Genomic DNA, 16236 nt, shown 5'->3' on the forward strand with positions numbered 1-16236 from the left:
GATCTTCCCAGTGGTCATGTACCGTTTTGAGAGCTGGACCATAAAGAGCTGGAGCACCAAAAAATTGAGGCCTTTGCACTGTGGTGCTGGAGAAGACTTCTGAGAGTTCCTTGGACGTGAACATGAACTTGGGCAAGCTTCAGTAGATGGTGAGGGACAGGAAGGACTGGCATGCTGCAATCCATGGGATCGCAAAGAGTCAGACATGACTGGGCAATTCAACAACAACCAAGCAACCTGCTGATACAAATTAAACTTTCCTGTTCTTCATTCTGGAAAGGAAGTGAATTCAACCACTAGCCATTGTTACTTTGCAGTGTTTTATTTATTGGCATCTAGTTAATCCCTCAGTGGCATGTGGATTAGGTGAGCAGTAGTCTGAGTCTCTGAGAGGATGAGCATAGTGGATACACTGAGAACATCCAATTTTTGGTCCTTGTGATTGAGTTCAGACACTGAAATATGGGACCTACTCATGGTTAGAAACTTTTTAGCAGAAAAGTAAACTGGTGGATCATGAAATCATTGGTTTATATACCTATTTTATTTATCCTTAATATTTTTGGTATATTTTTTTAAAAATTGGCTCTTAGGTATCCAGAATTGCATTTAATTTACTCCTTAGGTTTATGACCCCTCTCATGACAGTGTCATCATCGGCTCATATACTGGCTCAGACATTCTTGACTCATACAAAAATTCAGATTTTTGTCTTCTCTCGAGAAATTGAAGAATCCTCCAAAACATTGGTTCTGTTTCACTGCAAGGCAAAAGTTAGTGGCTGTTCATGGTAATCTCTGATGTCTTCCAACGGAGAGGCTTCGTGTTAGCTGAAGTGTATTACTAGACTTGGACTATTTTTCTTCGAATCCACTGGAGAGTGAACTGTTGTGTCCGCTTCACTGATTTATATTACCTGCCTGTCAGCATTTGAGTTTGAGAACCCTGCTCTGGGGGCACACTCTTATGCCATCTCTAACACCTGCTACCATTCACTGCTGCTGCTGCTGCTAAGTTGCTTCAGTCGTGTCCGACTCTGTGTGACCCCATAGACGGCAGCCCACCAGGCTCCCCCATCCCTGGGATTCTCCAGGCAAGAACACTGGAGTGGGTTGCCATCTCCTTCTCCAATGCATGAAAGTGAAAAGTAAAAGTGAAGTTGCTCAGTCGTGTCCGACTCTTCGTAACCCCATGGACTGCAGCCCACCAGGCTCCCTGGTCAATGGGATTTGGGTCCTCATATATGCAAAGCACTGAACTCACAGTGTTTCATACAGTTTTTATCTCTTTAAATCATATAAAACCCTATGAGGTGAGTTCAGGTGTTACCTCCATTTTACAAGTGTGGGAGCTAAAGCTCAAAGAGCTGACTAACTGCTCAAGATGCTAGAACTTATGCTTTTTGACATGGGATTCAAACTTTGGCCTGGCAGAGTCTATAGCTGAGACTTTTTAACATTACACTATGCAACCCTCCAAATCACTAATCTCATAACAGTAGGATTCCTGCTGCCCTTCAGTGTTTCTTCCTCGTACTCAGTCCATGTGGGGCTGAATTACAGGAAGAGGGGCTGAGCACGGCCCTGCCCTCACCAGGGCTGGTGGTGGACACCCCATCTATGCCAGTGTCAGAGGGAGTGTTCCTTTGTTGGATCTGAGAACCATGGCTCTGCTGGGCGGGACAACAGGCGATGCTGGGGTCACTGTGACACTGGGCAGCTGCCTATTAATCACTGGTTTTGTGTGTGTGTGGCTGGGCTGTCTCAGCGCTGTCCCAAAGTTGTACCTGGGGAATCTCATATAAAGGGGCTCGAGCCCTAGGCCTGCAGCTGTCAGACCACAGAGATGGGGAAGCTGCTACTGTGGGTTGGTGAGTGTGGTGGGTCCCAGCCCCTCAATGTCTCTTAGTTCAGGAGGTGCCAGGCTTCATAAGCTTGTTGTCTCACTGTTACCCAAAGGAGCATCCTGGGACTTGAGGGCCTGGATTAGGTAGAGGTGGACAGGGCACAGTGAAGGGAGAAGTGATCAGAGCAGTGGTTCTCACCCTTTCTCACCTGTGACCAGTTAATCAGAATCTGTGAGGGAGGAACCAGGATATCACTATTTTTAAATTAGCATCCAGGGTTGAGAACTTCCTTGATGGCCCAGACAGTAAAAAATCTGCCTGTAGTGCAGGAGACTGGGGGTCAATCCCTGAATGAGAAAGATCCCCTGGAGAAGGGAATGGCTACCCACTCCAGTATTCTTACCTGAAGAATTCCATGGGCAGAGGAGCCTGGTGGGGTACAGTCCATGAGGTTACAAAGATTCGGACATGACTGAGTGACTAACACTTTCAGGGTTGAGAACCACTGGCCTGAACCTTGCTGGGACTTTCAGTGTCATGGTTGTCCCTATGCAAAGCCTATGTGTCTACATGTAGAGTATATTGGAATGGAAAGGAGCTTAGCTAGATCTGGCTTCATCCACTCTGTGTAGAGAAGAGGAAGGAGGGAAGGGTGTGTATGTCTGCATTTGTGGGAGCTGGAGGGTGAGCTGGGGTGTGTCACTCTGGGTGTACCCATGAATCTGCGTGTGTTTCTTCCTTTGTCTCCTGCAGGGCTGCTCCTTGTGCTGAAACACCACGATGGTGAGGAAACTGGTCCTCTCCAGAGCCGGGGAGAGTGTCCACTGAGAACTGCCCCAAGTCCAGTGCCCCCTGTGCCCGCCTTGCCTCTGCGTTGGGGATCATTGACCCAGTGCAGCTCAGCAGCAAATTCTCAGTCACTGTTGGGTCTTCTCTGCCAGGATCCAGACTCTGGGATCCATTCTGACCAGGGTTTCATGAGGCCTTCTTTCCCTGGGGAACCCCAGCAGTGGGGGATGGACCTCCCCTCAGTGTAGCTTTGAGGGGGATGTGTTTGGTGGGAGTTACAGTGGACTGGCCTCTAGAGAAGTCTCCGTGCTGCTGTGGATGCTGAGCTCCATCCCTGCTTGGTTTCTATCAGTAATGCCTGCTGTCCCCTGCCAGGTGCTGCCCACAAGCTGGTGTGTTATTTCACCAACTGGGCATTCAGTCGGCCCAGCCCAGCCTCGATCCTGCCCCGGGATCTGGACCCCTTTCTCTGCACCCACCTGGTATTTGCCTTTGCTTCGATGAACAACAATCAGATTGTTCCTAAGGATCCCCTGGATGAGAAAATCCTCTACCCAGAGTTCAACAAGCTCAAGGAGAGGTGTGTTCACTGTGTCTGTGGGGGCTGTATTTTACAGGTAGAGGAGTAAGTCTTTTCTTCTGTTAGTCGTCACCTTTCCTCTGATCCTTGGGTCCCTCCTCCTGTCAAGGGCTCTCTATAGTGTCCCTGCTCTGGGAGTTCCCCATTGATCAGCACTTTGAGCTTGTCCTTGCCTCCCTGTCCTTGTGGCTGCTGTGCCCCTGCCTAGAATATGCTCCTCTCTCTTCTCTGCCTTGCACCCCTACTCACCCTTCAAGCCCAGTGCTCAGGATTCTATTTTCAAAAGCTTCGGAGAGAGCTGCGTATCACAAAAGCTTCACAAATGCTAGTGTTTCATTACCCTTTGTCACCTGCAAATGAACCCCAAGGGAAGGGCTGGTGTCTATGCTCTTTGTACACCAGTGGCGGGGTCAGCGCCCAGCAGAGAGCTGGTGCTCAGTGTTCTCTCCCCAGGCCTCCTGGGCTGTCCTCTGCAGGGAGTGGTCTGTCGCTGTGTGCATGGTTGTAGAAGGGCAGAGAAAATTCATGTCACTAGAGCACAGCCTCCAGAGAGGAGAGCAGGGAGCTTGTCCATCTGTTCACTGCTGTGTTCAAGCACCTAAAGCAGTCAGAAAGTGAGAAGTGAAAGTGAAGTCGCTCAGTTGTGTCTGACTCTTTGCGACCCCATGGACTGAGGCCTGTCAGGTTCCTCTGTCCATGGGATTTTCCCAGCAAGAATACTGGAATGGGTTGCCATTTCCTTCATCAGGGGATCTTCCCAACCCAGGGATCGAACCTTGGTCTCGCGCACTGCAGGCAGACTCTTTATCATTTGAGCTACCAGAGAAGCCCAAAGCAGTCAGAGGCACATATTAATTGTTCAGTGAGTGTTTGTTGACCAAGAAAGTGAGTGAAGAGAAAATTTAGGCTGCTTTTTCTCTTCCTTTTTGTGAGACTGTCATGCGTTTTTGGAGTTTGGGGGGCTTGGACAACCTGGGGTCCTGGGTGTGGTGACCTTTATGGGGGTTGGTTGCTGTCTCTTTTATCCTTCTTCCCCTTCCTTGGCTCTGCTCCTTTCTCCCTTAGGTTACTCCACCCACTGCCCCCTTTCCCTCCCTCTCCTCCCATCCCCACTACTTCCCTCTGTTCCCCAAATGACTGATGAGAACCCAGCTCACCGACTCTGTCCCTCATCACAGGAACAGGGGGCTGAAAACACTGCTGTCCGTCGGGGGGTGGAACTTCGGCACCTCGAGGTGAGTCTGTGCTGTTAGGTCTCATCTCTGGGGTGGGGTTGAGGTGATGGGTCAGGGGAGCAGGCCAGCTTTACACTCACTATCTCATGATTGCTAGGGGAAAGGATTAAAGTGGCTGTTTGCATTCCAAATTTGTAGGGAAAAAAGCACGAGTGAGAGCTTAGGGAACTTAACCGTATTTCACCCAGGTGTCCCTGTGAGGTGACCAGCTAGGGTGATGATCAGGTAATGGAACCAGGCCTGCCTAAGTCTGAATCTGGTTAATATTACATGTAGGACTAGCTCCAAATTACTTAAAGTTCTGCTTTACTATACTAAAGATTTTCCAATAGGGTCTTCATTATGGAAGAGAAAATACTACAAAAAATAGAAAATAGTCAAACAGCCAGTGAATAGAAGAGCAGAGACTCTGGAACCCCTGGTCAGAGCCTGGACCTCTTTGCCACCTTATGGGCCCCTTAGCTCAGAGATCTTTCTGGAAATACCTGCCCTTGGCTTATTTTCCCTCCCCTTATCTGTTTAGGCAGAGGGTCAGCGCTTGGCCAGGAGTAACCAGGTTTTCAAAGGCAGAGCTGTTCTGAACCACTGTCTCTACCCCGGGCTAAGTGTTGTTTCCGTCTGGCAGGGGCAGGGGTGGTTTGCTAATCCTCCCTGGAGCCTGAAGTCCAGGACTTGGTAGAGCTTTAAGAGGGTTTGAGCGTTTCAAAGCTCTGCCTTCCTTTCCACAGTCACATGTGAACCAAAGAGCCTTGCAGGGGAGTGGTTGGCGGGAGCACGGTCATGCCGAAAGCACTCCTGGCCTCACCCCTGTTCCCCCTGCAGGTTCACCACGATGCTGTCCACGTTTTCCAACCGGGAAAGGTTTGTCAATTCAGTGATCGCCCTCCTGAGGACACATGGCTTCGATGGTCTGGACCTCTTCTTCTTGTACCCTGGACTCAGAGGCAGCCCCGCGCATGACCGCTGGACCTTTCTCTTCTTACTTGAGGTAAGGTTGGCTTGTCAGATCCTGAATCCAGAAGTGATTCTATTTTGACCATGTCTGGGCCCCGGGCACAGGAGGAGCCTAAGACCAGGGTTGGACAGGAGAGTGGTGTGGACAGACAGCTGCTGAGCAGGGGCCCTATGGAGGCCTTTCCCTCTGTCACCACTGGCCTGGCCCCAGCCTTCCAGCCTGAGTGACACTTTCTCCATGCATCTACTGGCCTCCCTCAGGCAGGCTGCTGAACTCTGCTCCTGGGCCTGCAGCCAGCCCTCTGCTCAGCAACTTACCGCACTGGCTCATGTCCCTGTTTCTCAGGAGCCTGTGGGCAGGGCCTGTGTCTGACTCTCCTGGCTCCAGGGGCTGTGTTATTGCAGAAGATTGTTTCCCGGATGACTCCTGCTTTCCCTGACTCCACTCTGCCTTGTCCATTTCTCTCATTTGCCTCTCTCTTCCCAGGAGCTCCTGCAGGCCTTCAAGAATGAGGCCCAGCTCACCATGAGTCCAAGGCTGCTGCTGTCTGCTGCCGTCTCTGGGGACCCCCACGTCATCCAGAAAGCATATGATGCACGCCTTCTGGGCAGGTGAGTGGGTCCTTCTTTGGTGTTGGGGGGAGAAACACTGGAGGGAAGAAGGCATCTTGGGCTCAGAACCCAGAGGTGCCCAGTACTGTCCTGGAGCTTCGATTTCCTGCCTTGCTGTGAGAACACCTGTGGGAGGTGGGCCTAGCAGGAACGTAGGTGGGGACAAGGATTATTCCTTATAGGCTTTCCTGAGGAGATCAGAGGGAAGCGATGGAGCATCAGGCTACACCATAGCATCCTCTTGGGTAGAGATCTGCATTACCCATGGCTGGGCCACAAGGCGTGGCCTCTGTTTTCCTGGAGTCCCCTGTGGATGTGCACCAACTGCCAGATGGCTGGCATCAGAGACATTTGTGAATTACCAACTACTGCCTCTGAAATAAAAACAGGAATGCCAAGTCAGGGCCTGTTTTCAGAGCAGAGATCTTCATGCCAAAATCACAAAATCGGTCAAGGAACGTTCATGCGTGCTAAATCGCTTCAGACGTGTCCATCTCTTTGCAACCTTACGGACTATATAGCCTGCCAGGCTCTTCTGTCCATAGGATTCTCCAGACAATAATACTGGAGTGGGTTGCCATACCCTCCTCCAGGGGATCTTCCTGACCCAGGGATCGAACCCATGTCTTTTCTTTCTCCCGCATTGGCGGGCAGTTTCTTTACCACTGACGCCACCTGGGAAGCCCCAAGAAAGCATATAACTTTCTGGAAATGCCAGTTCTATACTAATTTTCTCAAAGCTCAAGAATCAGGTATTTACAGATATGAAAGCTGAGTTAGATGCAGAACACAAGAGGTGAATGGGGGTGTTTCTGAATGTGATTTTCTTTAGGGAGCGTGGTTTCAATGGAGAGTGGTTAGGCAGGAAAGGTGGACCCCAGTGGGGTGAGTGGCCTAGTGTTGGTCTTAGAGCCATGCAGGATTGAGGGAGTTCATCTTCACCAGGCTGGGTCACCTTAGACAAGTTAGGTAACTGTCTGAGTTTTAACTTCTTTATTTTATGTGTTTACTAACGGCTGCACTGGGTCTTTGTTGCTGTGTGCAGGCTTTTCTCTAGTTGTGGCGACTGGGGCTACACCTTGATTTCTGCGCACAGGCTTCTCACTGTAGTGGGTATCTCTCGTTGCAAAACACGGGCCCTACGTGCTTGGGCTTCAGTAGTTGTGGCGCATGGGCCTGTGGCACGTGGAATCTTCCCAGACCAGGGACTGAATCCATGTCTCCTGCATTGGCAGGCAGATTCTTAACCACTTGACCACCAGGGAAGTCCTTCAATTTCTTCATTTTAAAATAGAGACAATCGTGGCTAAATTGGCTAAATTAAAATTAAATTAGATGATCCATGCTAGCCTCTACACTGTGCCCTGCTAAGGCTTACCTGCACGTCGCCATCTGGAAGGCTTTCTGGAAGAGGTGGGTTCCAGTGGCTCCTGGAATGGTAGAAAGATGGATGCACTTTTATGCTGTCTGATTCAGTTCAGTTCAGTTCATTTCAGTCGCTCAGTCGTGTCCGACTCTTTGTGACCCCATGGATCGCAGCACGCCAGGCCTCCCTGTCCATCACCACCTCCCGGAGTTCACTCAGACTCACATCCATCAAGTCCGTGATGCCATCCAGCCATCTCATCCTTGGTTGTCCCCTTCTCCTTCTGCCCCCAATCCTTCCCAGCATCAGAGTCTTTTCCAATGAGTCAACTCTTCACATCAGGTGGCCAAAGTACTGGAGCTTCAGCTTTAGCATCATTCCTTCCAAAGAAATCCCAGGGTTGATCTTCAGAATGGACTGGTTGGATCTCCTTGCAGTCCAAGGGACTCTCAAGAGTCTTCTCCAATGCCACAGTTCAAACGCATCAATTCTTCGGCGCTCAGCCTTCTTCACAGTCCAACTCTCACATCCATACATGACCACAGGAAAAACCATAGCCTTGACTAGATGGACCTTAGTTGGCAAAGTAATGTCTCTGCTTTTGAATATACTATTTAGGTTGGTCATAACTTTTCTTCCAAGGAGTAAGCGTCTTTTATTTATGCAGACCTCTGCTGCACTTATATCAGCCAGAACGCCTTTGTTTCCTGGTCTGACCCCTTGGATACTCTCTGGAGGGCATAGGTCCTGACACACTGCTGTCCCTCACTGGCTGTGTGTTCTAGGGCAGCCTTTCACATGCAGGGCAGTCCTCACGGGCAGAGACGGCAGTGGTGCTGGGTGGCCGATGTTCAGCTAGTTAGCTACTTGATGCTGTGAAAGTCTAGCCAGCATGATCTTCATACTTCCTCTTCTTGCCCCTTACAGACTCCTGGATTTCATCAGTGTCTTGTCTTATGACTTACATGGAAGCTGGGAAAAGGTCACAGGACACAATAGTCCTCTGTTCTCTCTGCCTGGAGACCCCAAATCTTCGGTAAGAAAAGGAAAGCTGTTAGGCAACCCAGACATCCACCCCTGAGCCAGGCCAGTGGCTCTTGGTAACAAGGAGGGGTTGTGTTCTTCCTCCCTGCAGGCGTATGTCATGAATTACTGGCGACAGCTTGGGGTCCCCCCTGAGAAGCTCCTCATGGGGCTCCCCACCTATGGACGTACTTTTCACCTCCTCAGAGCCTCTCAGAATGAGCTGAGGGCAGAAGCTGTGGGACCAGCAGCTCCAGGGAAGTACACCAAGCAAGCTGGCTTCTTGGCTTATTATGAGGTGACGGGAATGGGAACCTCTGTCTGTGAGTTAGGGCTCCCCGACCCGAGCCCAGGGCCAAAGCAGGGACAAGGGACCAAGGCAAGACTGAGGGCTAGAGATAGGAAAAGGAGGTAGTTTGCTGTGGTAAGGGACATCCAGTCTGTGGGATATTCTCTTTTCTTTTGGGAAAGTTATTTGAGTCCTTTGTAAGAGGTGAGGGACTGGGTGAAGTCTGAATGAAGGGGGACAGATATTTCACTCTTTAGAAGATTCTTAAATAATATTTAAGTCAATCCTGAATTACTATATGACCTAAATGAACCTAATTAATATTTGCAAGATATATATATATATTTTTCAAAAGTTCAAACATTTTCAAAAGTAAAAGAATAGTATAACATCCTCTTATTCCCTGATTCCCAAATGCCCTTCACCCAGCTTCAGTCATTAGCCCTTCACCCAGCTTCAGTCATTAACCACTCTTGGCCAGTCTTGTTTTTTCTCAGTATTGTTTCTTCTCCCTGATTCCTTCCTTCTCACTAGTAGATTATTCTGAAATGATTCAAAGACATCCCCCATGACAGATTCTTTCTCCTCTACCTCAATTCCACCCCCAAATCCCCATCTCAACAAAGCTTGCTCTAGTGGAGGAAAGAGCCATGGACCCAGGGCAATGTGAAACACCAGGAAAGATAGTAAGAGGCATGGATTGCATGGCTGTAGGATATAGATTAGGTGAATTCTGTGCAGAGCTGTGACGGACAATCAGAATCCTGATGGGTGGGAAGGACCTTCTAGGCAGAGGACAGCAGACACCAGAGGGTGAGCTGTATCTTTGCCTGTGGTGGTAGTGGAGGTGCTGGTGTCTCTCCAGTCTCTGCTCTGTCCTGGCTCCTGAAGATGTTTCCCTGCTAATCCAGTGAAGCATAGTTATGAGTGATGACCTAGTCAAGGGAGTGTTCTTGAAGGACATTACGTGAAAGAGATTTTGATAAACTTTTAATGACCACCCCCACCCCCAAAGGAAAGACTTTTACACCTTAACTTCGACAGCCCAAGTTGAACATGTCTACATCTTTGTAGCATATGGTCTCCAGCTCAGGGCGGGGTACCCAATCCACACTCAGTGCTGTCTTGATTATAATAACCTAGTTCTCCCTGCATTCTAGGCCTTTACAGTTACTATAGATTCAAAAGTTAGTTTGATAACTGCCTAGACAGGGCAGTTTATGTTGGTTTTAGTGAACAGAGAAGATACTTATTCATAAAAAGTCTTTGAGAAAGGAACAGGTTTGGTCAAAGGTCAGGTTTGTTCCTATAGTATTGATTGTAGTATTGATTTGGTATTGATTTTACCAAACCCTGGTTTGTTTTCTTAAGGCTGTCCCCCACTCCTTAGTGTTCTTTTTGTGTATCCATCACAGATGTCATAGAAGGAATGCGCAGTAGTAGGGATTCTTTGGAATAGACAGGAGGTCCTTTGTGAGTGGCTTCCACACCCCCGCTTTGGTCTGCCTTCCTGTCACCCCCTGGTGCGGGATTCCTGGGTTCTTTTCCTTGCTGTTGCTCCCCTCCGTGGCACTTCATGGGACTACCCTGGGAATCTTCCTGGCAGGTTTGCTCTTTTGTCCGGAGAGCGAAGAAGCGCTGGATTAATGATCAGTATGTCCCATATGCCTTCAAGGGGAAAGAGTGGGTTGGCTATGATGATGCCATCAGCTTTGGTTACAAGGTGAGACCTTGGTCCTTTCTTGCTCCAGCATAGTTTTCCTCTGGCTTCTGTGAGGCCCTTGTCTGTACTCTGTGTGTGTGTGTGTGTGTGTGTGTGTGTGTGTGTGTGTGTATGAGTGTGTGTGTACTGCATGGAGAATGAAGGTGAGAATGACTATATTAGATGAGTTTTAGGCATACTAGATCTAACTGGAGCTTCCTAATCAAACCTGCCCCGATCATCTTATTTTAAAAAGGAGGATTTATGGAGATACTTGAATGCTGATGAAGGTGTCTGGCCTTCATCCTGTATGCATTTTCAGGCAAAATCAGGTTTCTGAGCCAGGTATATGATTTGTGAGTTTGAAATCTTTAGACTTTAGTAATTGTCACCACCACTGCACCCCATATCAACAGTGGTTTATGATGTTGAACCTGGTGAGTGAATTAAAACAGAAAAGACATGTTCCAGTGTTTCCTTAACCTGCCTCTGCTTGGAATCACCTAGATTAGATGTAGACTTAATAGATGTAGAAATTCTTAGTTCCAACCCTGAATATTCATCAGGTCTTAGAAAGAATCTGGAAACTGTTTTCAGTATATCCCCTTGTGATCCTACTCTAATCTGTGTGGCACTTCAGGTGTGCACATGTGAGATGATAAGGGTCTGGACTAGGAAGTTTGGGAGGAGAGGCCATTGATGAGTGAGCAGTTGTCAGAAGTCTGTCACTGCCTGGATGTCGGGGCTTATAAGTAGAGGGATGTCACAGTGTCTCCTCTCATAAGTGATGTGGAAGTCACTGGTGTTGGTTGTTCTTTGGGGAACATTTGCGGTAGAAAGCAGAGATAATATGGCGTTTATCATGAAGAGTCACTGTGACTTCCTCTAATCCTGGGTGAGACCCGCTGTGGGGAGAGAGGTAGAGAGCATGACTTTCAGCTTCCAGCATCTTACTCTGTGGTTTGGAAACAGAAGACGCAAAAAAGGTCAGTGACCCTGGAATTATCCAGTTGAGTGGAATTCAATATATGATCCATAGGACACAGAAGACAGGGGTTGGACCCCATTGCTGGGGAAAGCCAGAAGCCAGCAGTGCAGGGTGGCCTTGCTTTGAGGGGCAGTTACAGAGCCTTACCAAGCTAGAGGTGGATGTGAGCCCAGTGTAAGAATAATTAAGAGCTCTCATCACAGAATCTCAGCTGAAAGAAACCTTGCAGGTAATCACTGGGAGGCAGTAATCCCTGGATCTCTCAGTGTTCCAGCACTGTCCAGGCATTCTGAGTAAAGCAAACAGACCAGCTGTAATTAAACAGAAAGTTTCCCCTCCCCTCTCCCCCAGAGTCATCTCCTTACCTGCATGGACTGTAAAATCTCCTTCCCGGAGAGGCCTTGTTTACTTTCCAGAGCTAAGCTCTGGGTCTCTCTAGAGGGGAGGAGGGCAAGATGTGCCTGCTTCCTGTGTCAGCTTGAGAGTCGTAACTGTGGGATTCTTCTCCTGTGGTGCAGACTCTGCTGCACATGCAAGTGAATATCTGGTTGCTTTCACATCACTCTTTGGATAATTGGGGAATGGAGAGCAAACTCCAGGTGCTAATCTGACTTTTAACTGTGAGTAGAAATGGTCACTTTTTTGATCTGGAGATCTGGTGTGTGTGTGTGTGTGTGTGTACATATAAAACAGGTTAATTTAGCCTATGTATGCATGGTAAGTTGCTTCAGTCATGTCTGATTCTTTGTGACCCTATGAACTGTAGCCTGCCAGGCTCCTCTATCCATGGGATTCTCTAGGCGAGAATACTGGAGTGGGTTGCCATTTCCTCCTCCAGGGGATCTTCCCAACCCAGGGATCAAACCCAAGTCTGTTACATCTCCTGCATCGGCAGGCAGGTTCTTTACCACTAGTGGCACTTTGGAAGCCCAGTTTAGCTTAGAAGTAGGAGAAAATCTCAGAATCTTCACAGTTTCAAACTTAATAATTAGGCTTTGCTGTCTTATTTTACATTTGGGGAAATTAAACCTCAGAAAGGAGCCAACCAATTTGACCAAGTTGTTTCCATCATGCAGATGTTTGCATATGAGTCTGCCTTTCCCGCCAGCACACAGAGTGCTGGCAAAGTAATAATAAAACCTGGTTTGGGGTCTAAACTCTGCCTTTTAGTTATATCTGTGATTTAAAAAATCATGGACAAAGACTATGTTACTTATCTGTGAAAAGGATATGATATTATCTGTTCTATTCCTCTTTTATAGCATCATTTTGGCATGAGGTATGTTGAGGTGATTTTTAAAAAATATAAAGCAACATCTACTGTTTAGTATGATGATAATGGTAATTAGTATTTGGGAAGTCAGACAGTACTTAACATTTATGAACATTTACTATGTGCAAAGTATTGCTCCAAATATTTCACATGTGGGAATTAAAAACTTTTTTTTCAAATTGTGGCAAAATATACATAAACATAAAAGTTACCATTTTACTTACTTTTTGTTACAGTTCAATAGCATTAAGTACATTGACGCTGTTGTGTAACTATCACACTTATCCCTCTCCAGAACTTTCTTGTCTTCGCAAATGGAAACTCCACACATTAAATAGCTCCTCACTCTTCCCTCACATACCTCCTCTTAATCACCACTCTACCTTCCATCTTTATGAATCTGACTACTCTAAGAGCCTCTATGAGTGGAATCTTGGTATTTGTTCTTTTGTAACTGGCTTATTTCACTTAGCATGATGTCTTCCACTTCCATCCATGTTGTAATGTGCATGTAGGAATTCTTTGGATCCTAAAAATGTTGGAAATGTTATTATCCATTTTTTTTTTTTTTACACAGGAGGCAACTAAGACACATAAAGTTTATGTAACTTTTTTTCAAGATGCCACAGCTAATAAGCAATAGAGGCTAGATTCAAAGACAGGTTATGTGGTTAACCATCCTGCTATATTGCCTTCTGAAAGTCCATCTGATTTTGCCATTGTACTCAGTCTGGAGGATGGTGAGAACAGCAGGTTGACTGACCACTCCTTTTTTTCAGGCATTTTTCATAAAGAGAGAGCATTTTGGGGGGGCCATGGTGTGGACATTGGACCTGGATGACTTCAGGGGTGACTTCTGCGGCACTGGCCCTTTCCCCCTTGTCCACACGTTGAATAATCTCCTGGTGAATGATGGTGAGTAGCTATGACTTGGAAGCTGGGATTGGCAATTGCACAAGCAGCCACTGGGTGGGTCCCTTCTGTAAGATCTAAAGGCTTTGTTGTGGCAAAATGACAGCAAAGGATAAGAAAGCTGTGGTACATATACACAATGGAGTATTACTCAGCCATTAAAAAGAATACATTTGAATCAGTTCTAATGAGGTGGATGAAACTGGAGCCAATTATACAGAGTGAAGTAAGCCAGAAAGAAAAACACCAATATAGTATACTAACACATATATATGGAATTTAGAAAGATGGTAATGATGACCCTGTATGTGAGACACCAAAAGAGACACAGATGTGTAGAGCGGACTTTTGGACTCTGAGGGAGAGGGAGAGGGTGGCATGCTTTGGGAGAATGGCATTGAAACATGTATACTAGCATGTAAGAAATGAATTGCCAGTCTATGTTTGATGCAGGATACCGGATGCTTGGGGCTGGTGCACGGGGATGATCCACAGAGATGATATGGGGTGGGAGGTGGGAGGGGGGTTCATGTTTGGGAACTCATGTACACCCGTGGTGGATTCATGTCAATGTATGGCAAAACCAATACAGTATTGTAAAGTAAAATAAAGTAAAAATTAAAATTAAAAAAAATTAAATTAAATTAAAAAAAGGAAGAGAATAAGCTTTGATGGCCAGGTCAGTCTGCTTTCTAATCTTGGTTTGGATGCATGCTCCATTTGATCTCTCTGAGCTTTGTTTTCCCATCTACAAAATGGGAATAATCCTTATACTCATGTCATTATTATACAAACTAAATGAGATGTGAAATGAAAGCATGTTGGCTCATGGTGAACACTAAATACATATCAGTTTATTTCTGTATTTTTTTCCCTTGCTTTCATGCAACAAACACCAGAAAAAGAAATTAAGTTTCTTTTTGATATTTCTTGGATAGCAGAGACTTCCCTGGCAGTTTGGAGATGGAACCTGGCATGCTAGAGCTGCAGCATCCTTGGAGACAGTCTATAACCCTCATTTTGTGGGAGACCAGGGCTCAGAAAGATAATACAGCTAGTCAGGGGTGGAAATGAGACTCCAACTTAATTCTTTACAACATGATTTCTAGGGCAACCTCCTTGCCCTCAGCCTGGACTTTGTGCTTCCCAAAAGTGGGACACGAAAGATTCTTCCTGTGGATTCCACAGGTTAGGAATAGGCTTCGGGGTAAGGTCTTGCTCAAGGTGCAAAAGTCAAAGCAAAGGCTTAAGCTTAGAGAACTGGCAGACTTCTGCTTGGGGTCCCTCAACCAGAAACGTGGCAAACCCCACCGAGTGTCCATGGGTGCCTGAGATCATGTTGATATGTTGAAGTAGGGGAGCCAGGCTTCTGTGTGCGGAGACTTTATCTGTGTTGACAAGTGGGTGTATTCAGAAATCCTCCGATTCTGGTTTGGGAGCAGCTACTTCATCCCTGGAGCAGCTCTAGTTCTGCCAGTGACAGGATGGGAAGGAAGAGGTAGGAGTCTCACCCTCTTCTGTTGATTTCTTCTAGAGTTCAGCTCAACTCCTTCACCAAAATTTTGGTTCTCAACTGCTGTGAATTCTTCAAGAATTGGTCCCGAAATGCCAACTATGACCAGAGATTTGACCACTGGTTTGGGCATTTTGCCCCTAGGAGGAGAGGCTGTGGCCACTGAGACTCATAGAAAGTCTGCAACTATGACCACAGCCCCCAGAGGTGAGACTGCAACCCCTACAAGGACCCCTCTATCATTTGGAAGGCGCACTGCTGCTCCAGAAGAGAAGACTGAGAGCCCTGGAGAGAAGCCCCTGACCACTGTGGGCCATCTGGCGGTGAGCCCTGGAGGGATAGGTGTGGGTCCCGTGCACCTTCAGACTGGACAGAAGGTCACACCCCCAGGAAGGAAGGCTGGAGTCCCTGAGAAGGTGACCACCCCCTCCGGAAAGATGACAGTCACCCCTGATGGGAGGGCTGAGACTCTGGAGAGACTTTGACCTCTGAGGTGGACCCTGAGGCCTGGTGGGTTACTTTGGTCTTCAGACAGAAGCTGAAAAGTGGATGCTGCTCTCTGGCTCTGTCATCTCACCTTCTTGGACAACTCCTCTTGCTTTGGACAACCCCTTTGTTCCCACTAATGGACTCATTCTGGGGATGACTTGATAACCCTTCCAGTGAGTCCTCTCTGTAAAAAAACTTGGAAAACTCTGCTGTGAATAAAGGATCCTAGAGTCTGTTGCTGGCAGAAGCTGGGGGAAGCCCTTATCTTTTCTTCTTGGTCCCTGACAGAAGCTGCCTGTGCCCAGCCATTCATGCATCATTCTTGGAGCAAACAGGCCCCAGCTCATAGTGAGTTAATCTCTTCTCTCTTGAATAAACTAAGCGTAAGAAGCCAACTGAGTTCTCTGAAGTTCTTTTCTTGAACTGACCCGTGGTCGTGAATTGTCAGTTTCTTTCTTTCAAGGTCATTTTCCCCTCCTGTAATTTTTGGAAGGAGGGAATTTGTGTCTGTCCCACCCTGATATTTTCCAGCGTTGATTATGTGCTTCTGTCTCTGCAGTGAACACTGCTGACTTCACTGATGGTCAGAGCCAAAATCTCCTCTAGAGTTTTCCCTGTTGCTGAAGGGTGCTGAGAAAAGGAGGAGGGAGTTGTATCTTCCAGTT

The 16236-nt window shown here is 47.3% G+C and overlaps 1 protein-coding gene across 2 annotated transcripts; it reads left to right on the forward strand.

The window, feature by feature from the left end:
• The first annotated feature begins 1789 nt into the window (after window positions 1-1789).
• Window positions 1790-15966, forward strand: LOC120856683 (oviduct-specific glycoprotein). Of its 2 annotated transcripts, XM_040232047.1 has the most exons (11): window positions 1790-1870; window positions 2600-2629; window positions 3011-3215; window positions 4394-4450; window positions 5273-5438; window positions 5892-6016; window positions 8310-8418; window positions 8518-8703; window positions 10301-10417; window positions 13437-13572; window positions 15104-15966. In XM_040232047.1, the coding sequence occupies exons 1-11, from the start codon at window positions 1846-1848 to the stop codon at window positions 15565-15567; spliced, it is 1620 nt and encodes a 539-aa protein (XP_040087981.1). In that variant the 5' UTR covers window positions 1790-1845; the 3' UTR covers window positions 15568-15966. The 2 variants fall into 2 exon arrangements, with proteins under 2 accessions (XP_040087981.1, XP_040087982.1); XM_040232048.1 differs by lacking the exons at window positions 5273-5438; window positions 5892-6016.
• Window positions 15967-16236: the final 270 nt, after the last annotated feature.

The sequence above is a fragment of the Oryx dammah genome, unplaced genomic scaffold (assembly GCF_014754425.2).
Source record: "Oryx dammah isolate SB20612 unplaced genomic scaffold, SCBI_Odam_1.1 HiC_scaffold_28, whole genome shotgun sequence".
In the NCBI taxonomy this organism is placed as follows: Eukaryota; Metazoa; Chordata; class Mammalia; order Artiodactyla; family Bovidae; genus Oryx; species Oryx dammah.